Source organism: Muntiacus reevesi, chromosome 2 (assembly GCF_963930625.1).
Source record: "Muntiacus reevesi chromosome 2, mMunRee1.1, whole genome shotgun sequence".
In the NCBI taxonomy this organism is placed as follows: Eukaryota; Metazoa; Chordata; class Mammalia; order Artiodactyla; family Cervidae; genus Muntiacus; species Muntiacus reevesi.
The window spans coordinates 231489766-231509514 of record NC_089250.1 but is presented as its reverse complement, the minus strand read 5'-3'; the positions used below and the strand labels follow the sequence as shown (position 1 = coordinate 231509514).

At 51.6% G+C, this 19749-nt stretch overlaps 1 protein-coding gene across 2 annotated transcripts in view; it reads left to right on the top strand.

Annotated features, from left to right (window-relative positions):
• Positions 1-19749, top strand: part of ZNF423 (zinc finger protein 423) — a 343906-nt gene that overhangs the window by 13925 nt on the left and 310232 nt on the right. The window contains exon 1 of one of the 2 annotated variants that reach the window (XM_065925284.1): positions 2151-2297. The exons of the other annotated variant lie outside the window; for it this stretch is intronic. Coding sequence (XP_065781356.1) covers positions 2174-2297 — 124 coding nt within the window. The 5' untranslated portion in view covers positions 2151-2173. Of the gene's footprint in view, positions 1-2150; positions 2298-19749 lie in introns of those variants that run through there. 2 annotated transcript variants of the gene reach the window in all.

Below are 19749 nucleotides of genomic sequence, written 5' to 3'. Positions count from 1 at the left end.
TTCCCTCCATTCATCTATCTGTCATTTATCACTTCTCCATCTGTCATTCTTCCATCCTCTTCTCTCCCCTCTTCTCCCTCACTTTCCTTTCTTTCCTTTCCATCTATCCATCCATCCATCCATCCATCCATATCCCGAGTATCTTTCCCTGGTGAGTATGCTAGCCTGGGCTCCAAGGAGGATGTAGAGATGAACCAGATGGAGGCCATGCTGTCAGGGAGCCCACAGTCTGGAGTGGACATAGAGCCCTAACCACAGGACCCGACAGGGCAGCCCAAGATAGAGGTGCAGGTTGAAGGCCAAGAGAGGTTGGAGGAGTTCCTTTGACAGGAGGAATGAGGCAGGACCTGGAAGAGGGGATAATGTTTGCTTGGGCCCAGAAAGATAGAATTACAACACCCAGAGCAGCTACCGTTTCGTGAGCTGCCCTTGTATGCAGGCACTGGGCTGTCTACTTTTCAGGCAGTATCTCATCTCAACACTCACTTCTCACCACTCAGTTGGGGACCTTAGGCTATTTTTTTTTTTAATCACAAGACATAACAGATTTAGAGAAGCATCAGCTGAACTCCCTTGTCATGTGAATGGTCAGACTTTCCCAGAGAGGGCGAATCAGATGTCCAGGGTCATACAATGACCTTGTGGCAGAATTGTGCCCAGGGGCAGGGCGAGGATGAGCTGGGGAGATCTTGCTGCTATCCCTGACCCAGGCCAGGGTCTTTCTTGGGAACAACCTGGAGCTCCAAGCTGTGGGGAGTGTGGGGGGATTCTGAGCTGGCGGGCCTGGGCTCCCACTTCTTATCCCACTCACTTCTTCACCATGTGAGCCTCAGCTTCACTTTCTATGAAATGGGGGCTCCCCTCCCAGGAGAGGTGTGAGAAGGAGCTCTGTAAAACTGAAATGGCCATCCGGAGGGTTGCGCTTGGACTCACACTCTGGAGCGGCCTAACTTACCTATTCTCTCTCTCACCAGTACCTGTGTGCTTTGAATGCAGCGCCAGAGAACATGTGCGGGAAACACCAAGCTTTTAATCTGTCCCCTGGAGGTGCCAACAGGTTGTGAATGAGGTTTCTGTATGCCTCATTCACCCCACCTCACCAAGGACAGCTGCCTTTCTAAAGGGGTGCACTGGCCAGGCACGTGGAAGGGGACCGTGTGGGCTGGCATATGCCCCAGAATGAGTGTGCATGTGTGTGTATGTGTGCCTGTGGGTATATGTTTTTGTGTGTGTACACACACATGTTAAGTCTGCGCATGTGTGTGCATGTATGCACGTGTGTGTGCATGTGCATGTATGTGCGTGTGTGAGCCCCAGCCTCCACGGTGAAGAGATTCTTGTTACTGCTTGCATGGTTCAGACCATCAGCACAGGCATAGAGAAAATGTATATTGATGACAGACTTTGCTCATGAATTTAGTTTATATCCATTCACTGGAATACTTTTGGAGCACCTATTATATGCCACGCACTGTGCCAGACTTGACTTTGCTAAAAAAAAAAGAGGCAAGTTCTTTCTCCTTGCTAAGATTCAGTTGACATCTGTAAAATCCTGGTTGTAAGTGTGAGAAATGAGTTTATATTCTTGTTTCCCAAAATGTATTCCAGGATTTTGTTGATGTTCCACCAAAAGAATAAAAACTATTTTCTGTGGCCAAACACATTTGGCAACCACTGCGTTAAACAGAGTTACCCGTTTTAAACCCTTTCAGGGCTTCTCAGAGTTTTAAAATACTAACGTGGGATTCTCTCAGACCTGTTAATAGTTTCTGACTTTCAAACTTACCACTTGTCATGGGATCTTCTGACCTGGGTATAGTTTGGGTTTCTAGGCTTCGAAGGTCTGCCGTCATTACTAGTTTGCTCATTCATTCGTTTATTTATTCACCTAACACATGTTTATTGAGCACCTACCATGCCCCAGCACTCTTTGAGGTGTTTGAGGCCACAACAGCGAACAGACAGATGTTTATTCTAGTGGGGCGAGAGGCCACCTACAAGTGCATGAGTCAATAACCATTTCTGGGAAACAGAGCGGGTCCTGGGATAGGCAGGGAGTGGTGAGGAAGGCTGTCCAGACAGGGCCATCTGGGAGGTGACACTTGAGCCCAGGGTGATAGAGGGGGACGGCGGGCTGGAGGCCTTGCAGCTGGTGCTTTGGAAGGGCTGAGGGATGTGTGTCGGGGGGTGGTCCTTGCCTGGGCCTCGGCCTCTTCAGCTGGCAGGGCACCCCACTGGCCCAGCCCTCTGTGGTTTCTATGGCACAGTCAGACCTCAGAGAGATGCTTCTCCGAGTGGTGAGTCAGTCTGATGGGGCTGTTTCTGAGCAAGGGCGGCTTCTGCCTCCCTATCTCCCCCTAGGAGCTTCTGGACCACGGAGTCCTATCTCAGTGTAACCCTGCCCAGGTCACCACGGAGGGCTCGGAGGGTCCTGCACCCTGCTGGCTGGCTGGCTGCAAGCATCACCTGGCAGAGCCTCTGCCTGTCCCGGTCACGGCCGGGTCCCCGGGGCCTGGCACGGTACCCACATTCCCATCCCTATCTGACAGATGGGAAAATGAGGCCAGGAGGCTCCCACAGCCCATCGCCTCAGAGGCCCAACCCTTTTCCAAGCCAGGGTTGTGACTCCAGGCCGGTGGGGTGGGGAGGGCAGACACTTCTAGGAAGGGAAGTGGGATCTGGGGGCCTCAAACACCCTCCTGGCGTGTGTCTGCAGAGCTGCCCGGTGTGATTTGGGTCCCTGGAATTGGAAGGGAAATTGGAAATGGAGAGTAGGGAAGGAGGAAGAGGTCGGGTCAGTGGGGGAAGGCCAGGAGATCCGGGGATGGGGGGGAGGGGGGCCGAAGGCAGGAGAACAGATGGGGAGGGGGAATGAGGGAGGGACCTCGGGGCCGTCCAGCCCAGCGAGCCTCGCCAGCCGGCCGGGCGCTTGGGAACGCGGCCCCTTCCCGGGCCCTCGTCTGCCCGCCCCGCGGGGCGGCCCAGGGACCCCTTTGAGGCGGCCGTCCTGGGAACGCGTCGGGCCGCCCCCCGCCCGGGAGGGCTCCATGGCTGCGGCGCAATAACTCAGGCCCAGGTTTGGCCACAAAGCGGCCGCGGCGGGGGGCTGGCTGGGAAGGCGCGGGCTGCGGCGCTCGCTCGCGCTGCCCGGGTGGGGCCGAGGCTTGTTCCGCACCGCGGGCCGCCCCCGCCGCCCGCCCCTCGGAGTCTGGGGCTGGCCAGGCCCAGCTGGCGCCCCCAGGACTCCTGAGTCCCCGGCCCAGAGCGGGGGGCGGGCAGCAGGCGGCGGCGTCTAGCCCACAGCCGGGTGCCGCGGGTGGGTGGGCTGCGGCCCCCGCTGGCCAGATGTGCGCCTTGGAGGGTTGGGAGGCGGGGGCACCGGTACCGACTGGAGCGCTGATTGGCTCGCGGCTTTGGGGCGGGGCCGGGAGTGGGCAGTCGCTCGCTGTAGGGCCAGTCCTTGGATGTATACGTACAATAAATAAATAAATGTCCTCGACTGTTTTTGAGCACATCACTTTTAACTTCAGAGCAGCCCCGTGAGGTAGGTACTGTGATTATCCCCCTTTCACAGAGGAGGAAACTGAGGCACACGGTGGCAAAACTAATTGCTCCGTGTCTCACAGCTGGGATTTGCACACAGGATTTGCACACAGGCCCCCGACCCCAGCGCAGAGCTTTGTCCCTGCCTGGCGCCCCAGGCGCATGTGTGGGGATTACGGGTGTGGGAGTGCAATTCTGAGTTTACTTATGTATGTTCAAGAAATTACAGACACAAGATTTACAAACAGATATACTGATTCCAGGTTTTATTCACTCATTCAATTACTGAGTGGATACTTTCTGACTTCATTCATTGCCTGGGTGTGTGTTTCTGACTCTGAGCTAGATCTTAATTTTGGGTGCTCAGTGCCAAGTGAAAAGGGCTGGGTCTCTGCCTTCAGGGAGCTTGCAGTTTAGTTGGAGGCGGGGTAGTGAGACTGACAATAAAGAGTGAGCAGTTACTCTCGTGCAGGTGGGGTGGCCTGTAGGCCCTTTCTGGGGAGTCCCCTGGTAGGCCCCTCACCCTGAGCTCGAAATCCCTGGAGGTATGCGCAACCTCTGAGCACAGAGTGGCTCTCGAGGTTCACAGGGGCACCTCCTAGTACCCAGGGAGGAGCTTGGAGGGGTGCCTCCTGATTGGCCAGATGAGGAAGGGTGATCCAGGGAAGCCCGTGACCTGGCCTTGGCTCACACTGCACTTATGTGGCAGAGATGATGTCCAGTTATTAGGCTACTCATTTCCAAGGTCCCCGTGTCCCACAGACGGGGATCCTTACCCCCAGACCCTATCTCTAGTATTAAGGCCCATGTCCTCTGCAGGGGCTGGAGGTGGAGGTAGGTACTGATGCTCCGTCACTGGCACCCAAGTCCCTGAGCTGTCCCCATCCTTCTGGCCTCCAGTCCGGCCAGTAGAAGATAGCTGCCTTCATGCACCTACTGCATCCACAGTTCAGTCTGAATTGGATAACTGAATGGGCTTTTTTCTGAATTTTGTATCTCCACTGCCTCAAAATATCTTTTGTTCTGGCTTGCTCTGGGAGCGCAAGGCCTGCTGTATGTTCGGGTCTGAGCTTGGTGTAAGGCTGGACCTGGCCTCAGACCTCTGTGTGCATTTTACCTTGTCTGACTTTTGTTAGGAGAGTTCCAAGTGTGCTCTGTTCTATGGACAGAGGTCTGGCAGGAGGGGATAATGTTTACTGAGGCTTGGTGCTTGCTGAGCGCTTTATACATGTTTTTTCATGAATACCCTCAACAGCCCTATGAGCCTGGTCCCATTACACTTGCCGTCCTGCAGTTGAGGACGCATGGTGGGTCAGCCTGAGGTTTGAGATCATGTGTCACAGCCAGGCTGCCTGACCTCGTCACTAGGGAGCCACCTTCCTTCCGTACTCTCCCCCAGGAGCCGGACTGGGAGACAGACCCATAAGCAGTGATGAACTCTGAGGCTGGTAACACCCAGCTGGTGGCCAAGTCCACACTCCCCCACTCTCCTCCCCCACTCCTGCCTGCCTGGGCCTATTCCTCAAGTCCAGCCCTGGGAGAAGCAGCTTGCACAGGCTGGGGCGGGAGGATGGGGCCAGCCCCTGGGAACATTCGGGGTGGCTGGCTGGTGGACAGGGCTGTACCTGCTTCTTGGTTTCGTCGGAACTGCACAGCCAGGCTGACCCTCTGTTCTGTCGGGTGGGAGGTGCTTACTTGCTGCATTCAGGGTGGGGAGTCCTTCCTTCTGCTGTCCCCCACCCATCCCCAGGCCCCAAGAGTCCAGCTGGCCCAGCCCAGAAATCTGGGATGTGGTGGTTTGGCATGGATGGCCTTGTCGAGGGAACTCAAAGATTTAAAGGGCCCTGTCCTCTGGACCTCTCTCTGGTTCCAAGCAAACTGCCCCGTAAGCCCAGGACATGGCCGGTGAGCCTGCATCTTCCTCCCCACCAACATTTTCCCCAGAGCCTGGGTTTGAACCCGGGGCAGGAGCCCCTCTAGGGCTGGGTTTCCAGGCAGCCCTTCAGTGGACACCCATCGTAGCCAAGAGGCCCAGGAGCAAGCAGGCTTGCCCTCCCTTCTGAAGTCCCTCTCTCTGGGCACCGACCCTCTGCATTCCCTGCCCTCCACCCCCTCCTGCGCAGGCTTCCTGGAACCCAGGGACCCTGGAGGTTTCTGGGCCATATCAAGTTGCCTGGGTGGTTGTTTCCTTTTTTTTTTTTTAAGGCCACGCAGGGTGGAGGAGCCGGGAGAGAAGCCTATGATTGGGCTGGGGCCAGCCTGGGGTGGAGGCCGACTAGAGCCCGTGCCTCCCAGGGTTGGGCTGTGGCCCCCAACCCCTACGTCGGAGAGACCCGAAGCCCGGCCTCCCCTCCAAGCTGGGACCAGCCCTGCCTGGCATTTCCTGCCTCCCTCCCTTTCATTCTGCACCAGGCTCCCCAAGGACACCCTAGGGGGCGGGTGGTGGGGCCCACTCTCACTGTTCTCCCTGGTGACCGGGGCCTGACTTGATCTATTGACGGCACAGACCTGCTGGGTGGCTAGGGATGGGCTCTGCTGGATTGCTTCTCCCCAGGCTGCCCCTCCTGGCTGGACTGCTAGGCCAAGCTGGGCCCACCTTTGGGTCTGAGCCAGGAGGCCAGAGCTGATGGAGAGGACTCCTCACAGGCCCCTGGTCTGGGGGGCCGGTGAGGGGTGGGGCTCTGGCAAAGGCTGGGGGGCTAGGGGGAAAATGGAGCCCTTGAAACCAAGGGGAGGGAGCAAAGGACGGACCCCGGGGGGGGGGTGGGTAGGAACCTGGGCTAAGGCCCCTTGGAGTTCATTCCCAGGTGATTTTGAGAAACCCCAAGCCCTTGGCAGCTCTGCCCTGCCCGCCCCCCGAGGCCCACCACACGCATGGTTTTGCTTTTCCAGGCATCCTCCCCTGGTCGCCTCCCTCTGGGTGCCTTCTGAGCTCCTCGGGCCCTCCCCCAGGCCTCCTGGGCCCCCTCCTTCCTCCTTGACCCACTTTAGTCCCCTGTTGCTGGGGGAGGGGAGCACGCAGCCGGCGGCTCTGATCCTGGCTGCCTCCCCCTGCGTCCCTTGGGGCGGGTTCTGGATGGAGCCAGCAGGCTGAGCCGGCCCGGCCCCAGGGACTGGCACACGGCGTGCTCCGAGTGGCAGCTCCCTGCCCCCTCCCTGGACAGACAGTTCTGGACAGCTGCCCCTGCCCCAGGCCCCTGGGAGGCCCTGCCAGGGCAGGCTCTGGTTTCCCCCAACCCCAGGGAGCTGTTGCTCCAGAGGTCCCTCCTACCACCGCCTCCTTGCTGAGCGCACTTCCCAGAGGGGCCCTGGGGCAGCGCCAGGCCCTAGCCTCCTCATTCTTCTAAAATCTCTGCTGGAGAGACTGGAGCTGGGGGTCAAGTTCCCTGTCTGCTGTTGATCTGTGTGAGTTAGGGAAAGCCACCAACCTTCTCTGGGCCTCCTCTATGGGACAAAGGATTTGGACCAGATAGCTAGCCTTTATTGAGCATTTACTATGCTCCAAGGACCCGGCTAAGCATTTTATGTTTATGATTTCAGAAGGGCATGGCAACCCACTCCAGTCTTCTTGCCTGGAAAATCCCACGACAGAAGAGCCTGGCGGGGTCGCAAGGAGTCAGACACGACTGAAGCGAACGAACGCACACAGTGTTGTCACAATGATATCATGGGGCATGTTTTCCTACACTCTGTTTTAGAGATAAGGCCACTGTAACACAGAAAGGGAAAGTAACTTGCTTAAAGTCACACAGGCTGTCCATGGTGGAACCACAGGGGTCAGAGCCAGGTAAGCCTGATGAGATGGGTTTTCATTGCCCTGACATTTTAGAATCCGTGCTGGTACTAGGGCTGTTAACTCTTCCTGGGACTCTTGCATGACAGTCTAAGGACTTGAGATCCTCCTCCAGGGGTCCTGCCCGAGCCCCGCCGCATCATTCCATCCTGCTCCGGTGTTGCCTGGGTCCCCAGGCCTGCCCCCTGCCCCGCAGCAGGCTGTGGGAAGCCGAGGCCCCAGGATGCCCGCCAGCTGGGATCTCAGTCCATCCTGAGTCGTTGTTCTGTGGTCCAGGGGCCTGGCCCCATATGGGATTGCTCCCCGCACAGGATGTGTGCTGGCCTCCAGCGCTGCCAACTGTAGGAGCCGTGAGCCAGCGGGAATTTCCGCATGCCCGCTCTGCTTGACCACCGGCCTGGCCCTGCGGATCCCCCTGCACCCTCCCCCCCCTCCTTTCCCACAGCCCCGCTGAAAAACACAAATGTGAAAAAATAGGGTGGCAGACCCTGCGGGGTGCTGTTCAAAGTTGGGACCCGTGCTTCTCTAATCTCTGCATTTTTTGCCTTTCCCTCCTTGAGTCTTGACATCTGGGAATCTTTTCATTTCATTGTCTTGCTAAATAGAGGAGGGGGTGGGTGGTGGTGGTGGGGGGCGCTCTGGGAGCAAAGTCAGGATATCTGTTCTTATTTGCCTAATTTCCTCACTTAAATGTATCTTGTGATTAAACATTTTCTCAGCGAGCTTGGTCAGGGCTGCACTGAGTCTCTTTTCATAAACATTGGCAAGTGAATTTAACAGCCTTGTTTGTATTAGCTGGAGGTTTCATTTGCATAGTGATTGTTCTTATGAAACAAAATAATCACTTGCAGTTTATGAAACTGTATAAATACTGGGGTCTGGAGCCGGGTGCATGCACAGGCCTTTTCTTCCCACATGGAAATCCATCCATCCGGTTCGGGGAGAAAACCCAGGCTTCAGGAAGAGGATTTTCTTGCTGGAGAGGTGTTTCCAGGGCTGTGGGCATTGCCTGGTGGGTGAAACTTGTGGAGCGCATTCAGGAGAGGGGCCGAGTTGAGCACAAGGAAATGTTCAGACTCCAGTATCTGCTCCTTTAATGTTATATTCTTTCTGCCTTTTTGATTAAGGTTGCAAACTGGTGGCCTGAGGCCCAGTGTTGCCCACAGATATGTTTTGATTGGGTTGTGCTGTGTCTGAAAGAAATAAACCAACATTGAAAAATGTGGAGATTTCACAGAAGCATTCATTCAGATTTCTTTGCCTCTCTCTCATAATAGCCGGGTGGACCTGAGACCGCTAGGCCCGCTGTCCTGCCTGGTGACAGTCCTGGTGGTGGGGGCGGGAAGGCTGCTCCAACAGGTGGGGTATATTCATCACAGCCCCTCTGCTCACGTCACACCTTTATGTGCCTGCTGGCCCTGGGGGATTAGGGATCCTGATTCCAGTGGGTCTGCCCTCCCAGGGTCCTGCAAGCTTGAGGCTCCTGTGTTTCACTGAAACGCTCTGTAGGCCCCTGCTGATCTGTTATGAGATGTCTGCTCAGTCTCGGCCTATTTGAGGAGCTTCCCCTGGGCCCCCTGGCTCTGCCCCAGGGGCTCTGGGTTCCAGGCCTCCTGATGTCCATATTGGCCAGGGGCAGGGATCTGGAAAAGGAGCCACTTTGGGAGGTCACACCCTTATTCCCAGGAGCTTGCCTTTGCTCAGAACATTCCTGGCCTCCTCTTCAGCAGCTCCCTTTAGAGCCTACTGCCCCCAGAAGACAGGCGTTTCATCATCTCACGCTGTTTTTTAGACTCAAGCAGCATCGCCCGGCTTGGTCAGCAGGCTTGGACTGAATAACTTCTTAGCTGATTCTAATACATTTTCAATCTACTCGTGTTGGGTGGGCCCAGAATTATACCTGGACAGTTGCAGATAGTTTGACAAAGGATCTGGGCTGGATTTGGCTTTAGAGCTAAGGAATAGTGCCTGCCCCCCACCCCCCAGATGACCCAGAAGGGCCCTCAGCTATTTGGTAGCCTATTTGGAAGCCCCTGTCACATTTTAGGAGGAAAAGTCAGAAGTAACAAAGAAAGTGGGTGAAACAGATTAATGCCAACAACTTCTTCATTCTGCAGAACTCTGTCCCTTAGCCTGGGTTTCTTGAGCACCACTTAGAAAGTAGCTCCTGTAAATCCCAGTGTACCTCCAGGCCTTCATCATGACAGCCCTGGTTGAAAACTATACTCTGGGTCTGGTATCCTTTGTATAGTGTCTCATGTTATCCTCACAACAGCTCTAAGTGGTAGTTATGTTATCTCCATTTTATAGATGAGAAAACAGGCTCTGAGGCCCAAGGTTACACAGCTGGTGAATGGAGGAGCTGAGATTTGAACCCACGCCTTCTGGCTCTAGAGCCCACCCTCCTAATATCTATCTACCTATCTATGTATCTAGATATATATATACACATATACAGTAATATGTATATATCTGCTGCTGCTAAGTTGCTTCAGTCGTGTCTGACTCTGTGCGACCCCATAGACGGAAGCCCATCAGGCTCCCCCGTCCCTGGGATTCTCCAAGCAAGAACACTGGAGTGGGTTGCCGTTTCCTTCTCCAATGCATGAAAGTGAGAAGTGAAAGTGAAGTCCCTCAGTCGTGTCCGACTCTTAGCGACCCCATGGACTGCAGCCTACCAGGCTCCTCTGTCCATGGGATTTTCCAGGCAAGAGTACTGGAGTGGGGTGCCATTGCCTTTTCTGACATATATATGTAGATAGATTATACATATATAGTAATATGTATATATGTAGATAGTAGATATACATACATATATAGGGTGTATATATATATATATAGTTTCTCCAACTATAAAATAAGGAAAATGTCCCCACCTCCTAGGAGTATTACAAGGATAAAATGACCTAAGATCTTATTGTTACATCTACTGAGACTTCCCAAGTGGCTCAGTGGTAAAGAATCCGCCTTGCCAGTGTAGGAGACCGTGGAAACACGGGTTCAGTTCCTGTGCAGGAAGATCCCCTGGAGGAGGAAATGGCAACCCACTCCAGTATTCTTGCTTGAAAAATCCCATGGGAAGAGAAGCCTGACGGGCTACAGTCCATGAGGTCGCGAAGAGTCAGACATGACTGAGCACGCACACACACAGCCTCTCCTGATTAGAGCAGGAATATGGACTCAGGCATGGTGAGGTTTTTCTTTTTTTTAAACTATTCTTAGATGGTGTCATTAAGCATGATGCTTTCTTTACTTTTCTATTTTTGATCATTTCACTGCTCTGAACAGAATTTTCCCCCAAGATCCTGAGGTTGTAAATTTCCTTTGGAGAGGCTTGTACCTCTAACTGTTTGAGGCAGGGAGTAGCATGGAGAAACCTGTAGGGTCTTCTGGAAAGAGAAGGAGCAAACAGCTAAGCCAGACATTCTGTTTTGATAGAACTGGCTGGCTGAAGAGGAATCCTGTCAGTTGGGATGAAATCCAGGTTGAAAACAGCTCAAGCATAAAGAGGATATAGTATCTTATACGACCCGAAGTCTGGAGGGAGTGTGCCTTCAGAGTGCTTAGAGAGGCATTGAACACTGTCAGCAGTAACTCAGGTGCCTCTGTCTTTATGTTCTGTCCTGCTTAATGTATTGGCTCTTGCCCACAGATGTCTCCTCATGGTGAAGAAATGGCTGCATTGGTGCCAGACATCACACCCTCACTCATCAATGTCCCAAAACCAGAAGAGAGAAGCTCCCTTACACAGGTCTGTCGTTAGAGGAAGGATACTTTTCCTAAGTGGCCCTCTGGTCCCTCCCTTGTGTCTCATTGGTAAGAACAGCCTCCCTTGCAGATCCTAGACCCCACACAGGCTAGGGTATAGAGTATCACTCCTGGGGCTCATGAGAGTCTCAGATTTCCTTAGATTTAGTGGTTTCTGGAGATAGCAACTCATTTGAGTCAACAGGAAAGAAATGGATGTGGGGAGGTACCCAGTGCTGTTTGGGGACAAGCAGTCTCCAGGAGGCCTGTGCCAATGCCTGTGTCTCTTCCCATGCAAGGTTCTGGAATACCTGCCTCATCTCATTCTGGCCCTCTCCCATATCCTAATCTTCCTAGTCCCTCTTTCCCCACTTCCTGTTCTAGGACTGCATCATTCCTTTGTCTGTCTTTCCCTCTGATGGAATCACTCGCCCCTCTTTCTTGTCTGATTGGTTCTTTCTCCTCCTTCTGGACTCCGTGCAGTGCCCCTTTCCTGACTACTTTTCTCCCAAACTGAGTCCACTACTCTTGATCTCTATTTTTTAAAAATTGTCGTGTTAGTCTCAAGAGGAATTTATTTTTGTGTTTACTTGTTTACAGTCTTCCTTTTGCACTGGACTCTCAGCTCTATCTGGGACAGGGAGTTTGACTTGTCCACTCTATGTCCCTAGGCTTCAGGAGAAGGACCAGTGGGGAGGAGGAGGGATTCAGCAAGAGCCTGGCATGGAGCAGGTGTTTAGTAAATATGCATTGAATGGAGGACCCACCCGAATACCCCGTCTCTTTCCTCTGCCTCATCTGTTTCTGTCTTCCTCTCCCTTGGACTCTAGATTCCTTCCTGTGTTCTTGGCTCTTTGAGGAAGAGGAGAGACAAAATATCTCCATGAGACTGTGGACCATTTTGTCTTTACAGTGGCCAGGTTGCTGGTGTCAACCTGTATAGATGCTTGGCCCAGTGGCTGAAGCCAATGGGCAGCATGGATGCATGTCTGGATGTCTGGATCTGACCCTTGCCCACATGTGTCCTGAGGACTCATGGCTTTGCCCCAAGGAGGCAAAGGAGGTTATTTTTTGTGGCTGGGAGCTCCCTCACCCGTGAAGCTGAGGAGCTGGCCCCTTTGCGGGGGCTTATTGAGTCCATCCCATTCCTGGCAAAGCCATTCAGTTATCAGTCTTGCTGATGCTAAATTGTAAGGCTGGCATGGGAGACAGCTCATTATTTTAGAGAAGACAAAGGTGGAGAAGGTTGGCTGTAGTTCTTTGAAGTTTAAAGACAAGGAATCTGAATACTTTTGAGGAATTTTTTGACCCAAATAGTGAGGTTGACCTTTGACTCAGATGAAGTGGATTCTAGGGGACACTCCCATGATGTGTCATCATAGGACTGGGCAGGGGGAGAGAAGGGGGCCATCCCTGGCTAGGTTGGCACAGAGCACAGCAGGGGTCTTGACCCAAAGGTGGTGGGTGGAACAGGTTAGATGCACCTGAAGCTCTTCCTCATTTGGGTTCTCAGACTGCCAGAGACATCGCTCAGTGCTTCAGGCTGAGGTCTCTCCTGCAGGGCAGAGAAAGAACCTTCCTGTGGCTGCAGACCTCTTCTCCATGGCTGGTTGTACAAGAAATCACAGCCTTGCTCCTGTGTGCAGGCGAGACCCAGCGTGTGTGTGCGCGGGTCCATGCGGGCCTTGCCTGGGGCCCGGCGCCCACCCCGGGGACCCTTTGGGGAATGCGTTGGCTGCAGTTTGAGCCTAATGAGCAAAGTGTTAGGTGGTGGGGCTGCAGATTCCCTGCCGGAGCTTGGTCTCCCCAAGGCCCCCAAAGTGGAGCCATTGAAGACAGCGGAGGCTTTCCTAGCGCCTGCTGTTGCTTTTAGGGATCTTGCTTATGTTGCCTTTTCTTTTTCAGTGGGAAGTGTCGGTGTGAGTAATTATATATATTTTCACAAACTCGAACTATGCTTCATTTAAACTTCTATAAACATGTCTGTATAATTCTAATTAACTGCTCGCATAGAGCCATCAGAAAGTTACACGGGGAAAGCTCATTTGCCAGACTGTTGCCTAAAAGCCAAGGAAAATATTATGTTCTTCCAACAAACGGACTATTCATGTAGGCTGTTCCCAAGATAAACAGGAGATATTTGAGGACAAGTGAGATTTGAAGCAGGGATGGCCGAGCCTCTTGTAAGTGGTGTTCAGCCGTGTTGGCAGGGTGGGTGGCTTGATTGAGTGATAAATGCTCTTCAAGAAAAATGCCCCGGTCTTGGAATGTGGGGTCAGGACCCTGGAGATGGGCCATCTCGTGGTGCTCTTGTTAAAGTCTGTGGGCAGGAGGCCACTCTGAATTAGTGAAAAGTCTGAATCAGAGGAGAGTCAAGCTCTTTTGGTAGTTTGTGCTGGAGTTCCTAAGAAAGTGTGGGCAAAAGAGAGTCTTGGGGCTGCTTTAATAAGTGGGTCGGGATGATTCAAAGTCAGCCTCCATTCATTCCGTCCTTCATTCACTCCTCCAGTCGATTGTTGCTGGGCACCACCCGGAGGGCTCTGGGTATGCCAGCCGATAAAATGTCAGCATCTGTGCCCTCCTGGAGCCCGTGTCTGGTGGCTGGTGGTGGCGGGGGATAGTGAACATGGTAAATAAGCACCCACTGTGTGCTGTGCCAGTGATCGGGGCTCAGGGAGACAGTGAAGGGGCGAGGGCTGGGAGCCCGACTTGCTGGGTGGGGTCTTAGGTTGAGTCAAGGAAAGCCTGCCTCCCTGAGGAGGAGACTGTGAGTGAAGACATGAAGGAGGCGCAGACCTTCCAGGTAGTGGGAACAGCATGTGCAAAGGCCCTGTGCAGAAGAGTGGGTGTGAGAAAGGTGAGAAGGCCCAGGTGCCTGGGGCTGAGCAGGTGATGGGGAGAAGTGGGTGATGGCGTCAGACAGCTGACTGAGGGGCAGGGAAATGTAATCCAGCCTTTTATTACATGCAAGAAGACACTTTTTAAAACAACTCTGTGGCTGCACCTCTTGATACGTGCCATCTTAGTTCCCGGACCGTGCATTGAACCTGCTCCCTCAGAATTGGACGGCAGAGTCTTAACCATTGGACCATTCCAGGGAAGTCCCAGAAGAAGATACTTCTGAACTGCTTTCCTTTACTTCATAAGATGAAAAAGACTTTACACTTGCTGTATCGCAGATGGTGTGAATAATACACAAAAATATAGAGAAGAAAATAAAATCCCCCCAAATATCCCTTTGCAGGGGGTCACTGTTTCATGTCTGGGATGCTCCTTTCGTGCCTTCTCATTTTATCAACTCCTTTAGCTTCTTCCCTCCCAGCCTTTGCGAAGGTTGTTGAGAAATGCTCAGTCAGGCTCCTGCTTATTATCACAGGTGACTGTTTTGAGATGGAAGATTGAGGAGTTTTTGTTGTGCCCTTAAAAAACTTGAAATTGGAGTGCAGGTAGTTTTTTAGGTGGTTTTCAACAGCTGAAAAAACGGTTGCAAAGGAAGCCTCTGGAGGCTGATGGTTTTGTGTAGACACAAACATTCAGTGGTAACAGTGAACTTTTTTTGAGTCCTTACTAGGTCCTAGGTGCTAGACGTAAGTAGTTTTCACTCAGTTCTCTTATTTTTGCCAATGTTTCACTGTGGGTAAAACACACACACACACACAAAGAAAAAACAAACAGAACATAAACCTTACTCTTTAAACCATTTTTCAGTGCACAGCTCAGGGTATTAAGTGTGTTCATGTTGTGCAGCCTTCTCCACTATCCATCTCCATAATTTTTCATCTTGTAAAACTGAAGTTCTCAACACATTAAACAATAACTCCCCACTTCCCTCTTCCTCCAGCCCCTGGTAACTACCATTTTCATCGCTGCCTGTATGGATTTGACTAATGTCAGAACCTCATAGAAAAATGGAATCCTACTGGCGACTGCCCTGTTGGTCCTGTGGTTAAGGCTGCAGGGGGTGAGGGTTCCATCCCTGGTTGAGGGTCCCACAGGCTGTATGGCTTGGCCAAAAAATAAAAATAAAAAAAATGGAATCGTACAGTGTTTGTCTTTAGCACAATGTCCTCAAGGTTCATCCGTGATGTAGCATCCACTGAATAGGTACACTGTATTTTGTTTACCCATTCATCTGTCAGTACACACTAGATTATTTCCATCTCTTGGCTGTTGTGAACAATGCTACTATAACCATGGGTGTGTGTGCATCTGTTTAGCACCTTTCTTTCAGTTCTTTTGACTATATACCCAGAAATAAAACTGCTGAATTATATGGTAATTCTACTTTTAATTTTTTGAGGCATGGCCTTACTGTTTTCTGTAGTGGCTACACCATTTTATATTCCCACCAACAAGGGACAAGAGTCCTATTTTCTTCACATCCTTGACACTTGTTTTTTTCTGTTGTCTTTTCTAACCTTTTTTGATAGAAGCTATCCTAGCGTATGAGGTGGTGTCTCACTGTAACTTTGATGTGCATTTCCCTAACGATTAGTGATGCTGAACATCTTTTCATGTACTATTGACCACTGGTAGGTCTTCTTTGAAGAAACATCTATTGAAGCTTTTTACTTATTTTTGAATCAAATTGTTTGTTGTTTTGTTGTCGAGATTTTTGAGTTTTCCATATATCCTGGATATATGACTTGCAAGGGCTTCAGTGGTAACTCAGACGGTAAAGAATCTACCTGCATTGCAAGAGACTGGGGTTTGATCCCTGGGTTGGGAAGATCCCCTGGAGAAGGGAATGGCTACCCTCTCCAGTATTCTTGCTTGGAAAACCCCATGGGGCAGAGGAGCCTGGCGGGCTACAGTCCATGGAGTTGCAAAGACTTGGATACAACTGAAGCGACTGAACATGCATGATCATTTACAAATCTTTTCTTTCCGTCTGTGTCAGTTTTCTTGTAATTTTGAAGTAACCTCTATGAAGTTGTTGTCATTATTATTATTGATAAGAAACTGAGGATCAGGGAGGTTATTGACTTTCCCCAAATCACACAGATAATCAGAGCTCAGATAATGGGACCTCGACATTTGAATCCCAATTCTGGGCAGAAGTTAGGGTTCCAGGCACCACAAGGCCATCTGCATGAAAAGCCATGTGAAGGCATTCGGGGCATCCTGATGGCGAGGAGCCTGACTCGCCCCCTCCCACCCCCAGGCTTACCTGCTGCCCTTCTTCTCTGGGCCACGTCGAGGTGTCTGCCTCTCTACTGTACTCTCAGGAGAGGCATCTTAGAAGGTTCTCTCTCGGTGCTGTGGGCTGGGTGGGTCAGAGGTGGATGCCTCCATGCATATCAGTTCAGCCCAGTCCTTGGCATGTGGCAGCCCCTTTTAATAAGCAGAGCTTTTATTACTAGCGAATTCTTGTAAAACCCTGTCGGGCCTTAGAAGAGGGATACCTGTAGCTGTCTGTGTCTCAGGGGCTGAGTGAGTTAGACTTGGATGTGAGGGTCAGTTTGTAGCTGCTTCATTCATTCACTCCCTCATTCATTCATATCCTGGTGTGATTTTTTTTTTTCCCAGCAAGGAGATTCCCCTGGTCTCAAGTTTCCGGAGGCACCCGGTACAATCTAGATTCCAATTAGCTTAATTGCTTCATATTAGACTTCTTAGAAAAGATTTTTTTTTTCCTGCTGATGGCTGCGGTTCCAGGAATGTCTACCCCCACCGTCTTCCTTCCTGCCTCCTCCCAAGCTTGTTTCTTTCAACTTTATTTCTCCAAGACTGGCCTACACCTCAGTCTTGTTAGTCTCAGGGCTATAGCGTCAGTTAATGTTGGAGAGGCCAAAGCAGGTTGGAGAAACAGAAAAAACAGCATGGACACCAGAAAAAAAAATTGTATATGAGATATATATATATATACAGAATGTATTAAGCAGTTTAATGTGAAATTTATATGTATCATACACATTTGTTGATACATATACATATCTCTTTAAACAGAAAATTCCTCTTTAGTTGTGTGTGTGTATGTTTCAGTGAAAGAACTTGGACACAGACTCTACCCTGAGTTCTGACCCTCTCCCTTTTCCTCTGGTCATCAACACCAGATTTTTAAAAAAGTTCTTTCAACAACCAGAGGAAACAGTTACATCCTGATTGACACACAGGATGTTGGAGCAGCATTCTTGCTGTTAAGTGATCAGGATTTCAGCCAAGGGAATATAATGAAATCCACATAAAAATTTATTTACCTAATGAAAATCCTGGAGTAATGCATAAGTGGTTCTCTGATAATAAAATGCAAATCTAAAACTATAACCAGGAGGACAATAATCTTCATTAAACGTATTGTCTAGAGGAAGCCCATGACATCCACTTAACAGTGATTTGATTTGTTCAGTAATTTCCACGTAATATTTAAACTTTATTTCGAGCCTTAAAAACCCGCCCATGAGTTTCTTTCCCATCAGCGAGGAGGGCAGCTGCTGGTGGGTGAGGGTGCCTGCCTGGCGAGTTTCGTGGCCTCTGCACTGGGTGCCTAGAGCAGTCCTTTTCTAGGCGACTCGGTGTCTGCTGGAGAGACGGGGTCCGGGGACAGACAGCGAGGGGTCAGGTTTCCTTCTGTGGAGGAGACCCAGAAAAGCGCCTCCTGTTCTATGGGAAAAGTAAGATCAGACGACTAGAAGGGTTTGGAGGAGGGAATGTTAGCCTCGCAGTTTTCTCCCTGAGCCCAGTGCTCCTGCCTCCTGGAGATCTGACCAGGGCTGAGGACTTCAGCGATGCTCTCCCATCACTCGAGTGCTGGGTGGACATCTCTGCAGATGCTGCCGGGACCACCTAGCAGCCTCCGTCCTTTAGGACTGAAGTGAGTGGACATTGGAAGCAGGTTAGAAGTGCTTTGGAAGCAGGCTGGCCTGGTTGGGAACCTGGCTCTGCCACCTGTAAGCTGAGTGACAGTGGACGTGGACCCCAAACCCTGGGAGGGTGCAGGGTCCTCGTCTGGGAAAGGGGAGCTCTAGTTCCCACCTCCAGGACCAATGCTAGAAACATGTGCAGAGCCTGTATAGTGTTGGGTTGGGGCCTGCGGTACTTTGCTGTGGGCTCAGAGCCTCTTGGGTAGTAGCTTAGACACATGATAGGAAGGAATTTGAGTCTGGCTGCGTGCACACGTGCTCATTCTTCAGTCTGTTTGCGGCCCAATGAGCTGCAGCCCACCAGGCTCCTCTGTCCATGGGATTCTCCAGGCAAGAATACTGGAGCGGGTTGCCATGCCCTCCAGGGGATCTTCCCGACCTGGGGATCTTCCCGACCCGGGGATCGAACCTGCATCACCTGCGTCTCCTGCTTTGACAAGTGGATTCTTTAGTGCTGATCCGCTGGAGAAGCCCTTGTGTCTGGGTCCGTCTGTCCAATTTGAAACTGATGATCTATGCCCTAGAGGACCAAAATGAACCTTTGAGATTTTGAACAATCATGAAATCCCAAATAAACAGCAGATTAAGGCTATCGTGTGTGTATGTGTATGTATGTGCACATGTGCATGTGTGTGTGTGATGTGTTTTCATCAAAGAAATGATATTAACATCCTTCCAAAACTTGCTTTCCTCCCCCTTTTCTTTTCTTATCAAGTTGCAACTTTGTTTCCCTTTGACTTGATGCAGTGTGCTGTGAAAATCTATTAAAATGAAAGGAAGATAACAAAATCAGCTGTAATCTCCTTCTAGAGGGAGCATGGGACCGCAGCTAAGAACGGAGGCCTTTTCAGATGCCAGCCAGCTCAGGGCTCACTAGCCGTGTGCCCTTGTCCTTCCTGGCCTCAGTTTCCTTGCCTAGAAGGCTGCATTAACATGGTTTTTCTGCACAGTAGTGAAGATTAAACAAGATAATGTGTGTAAAGTGCTTGGCAGAGTGCTGGCACTCAGTCAGCGCTTGATAAACGGGAGCTGCTTTGTTGTCTGAGAAAAGGTTGTGCTGAACAGAGGCCCGCTGAAATGGAGAAGCGAGGCTGTTATCCAGGTGGTGCTGCCAGCCGCCGGCGGGCCAGCCAGCCCTAGTGCCCAGAGCTTTCATCCAAGGCTGGCTCAGGTTACTCCCGGCCCATTAACAATGCTGGTCTGAGCTTGGAGCCTCTTAAGTTCAAGGTCGATCACAGGCCTTGTCCCCCCACAGGGCCTCTCTGCTTTGCCGAGTCATTAGTCACCAGGGTGGCCTGATGAGAGCGTGGGGATGACTCAGTGAGGCTGATCCCCTCTTCTGGGCCACACCCCAGGGCAAGGCCTTGCTGGCAGAGGGTCCGCAGTGTCGGCCATCCAGAGAGATTGAGGTTCCCTTCACATTCCTGGAAAAGCAGTTAAATCCTGGCTTTGCATCTGACTAGCCCAGCAAGTCATTTCACCAGTCCGAGCCTCAGTTTTCTCATCTGCTAAATGGGAGTGGCACTAGTATCTTATCTCAGAAGGTTGCTTTGAGCAGGCTGAGCAATCCTGCTGTTATTCTCCCAGGCAGACTTCCTGGAGGAGGAGGGCTCCGACCACATAAATGATGAAAGACAAGGATGAGTGATGGATAACCGAGAAGAAAGGAGAGCAGGGGAGAGCTGTGGGCTGAGGGGTGGGGGTAGAGGAAGCAGGGAGATGAAAGGTGCTAAGAAAGCTCTGCTTGATAGCAATGTGGGTCTCATCCCTCCTGACCGATGGAGGGCCTAGCAAGGGTCCTTG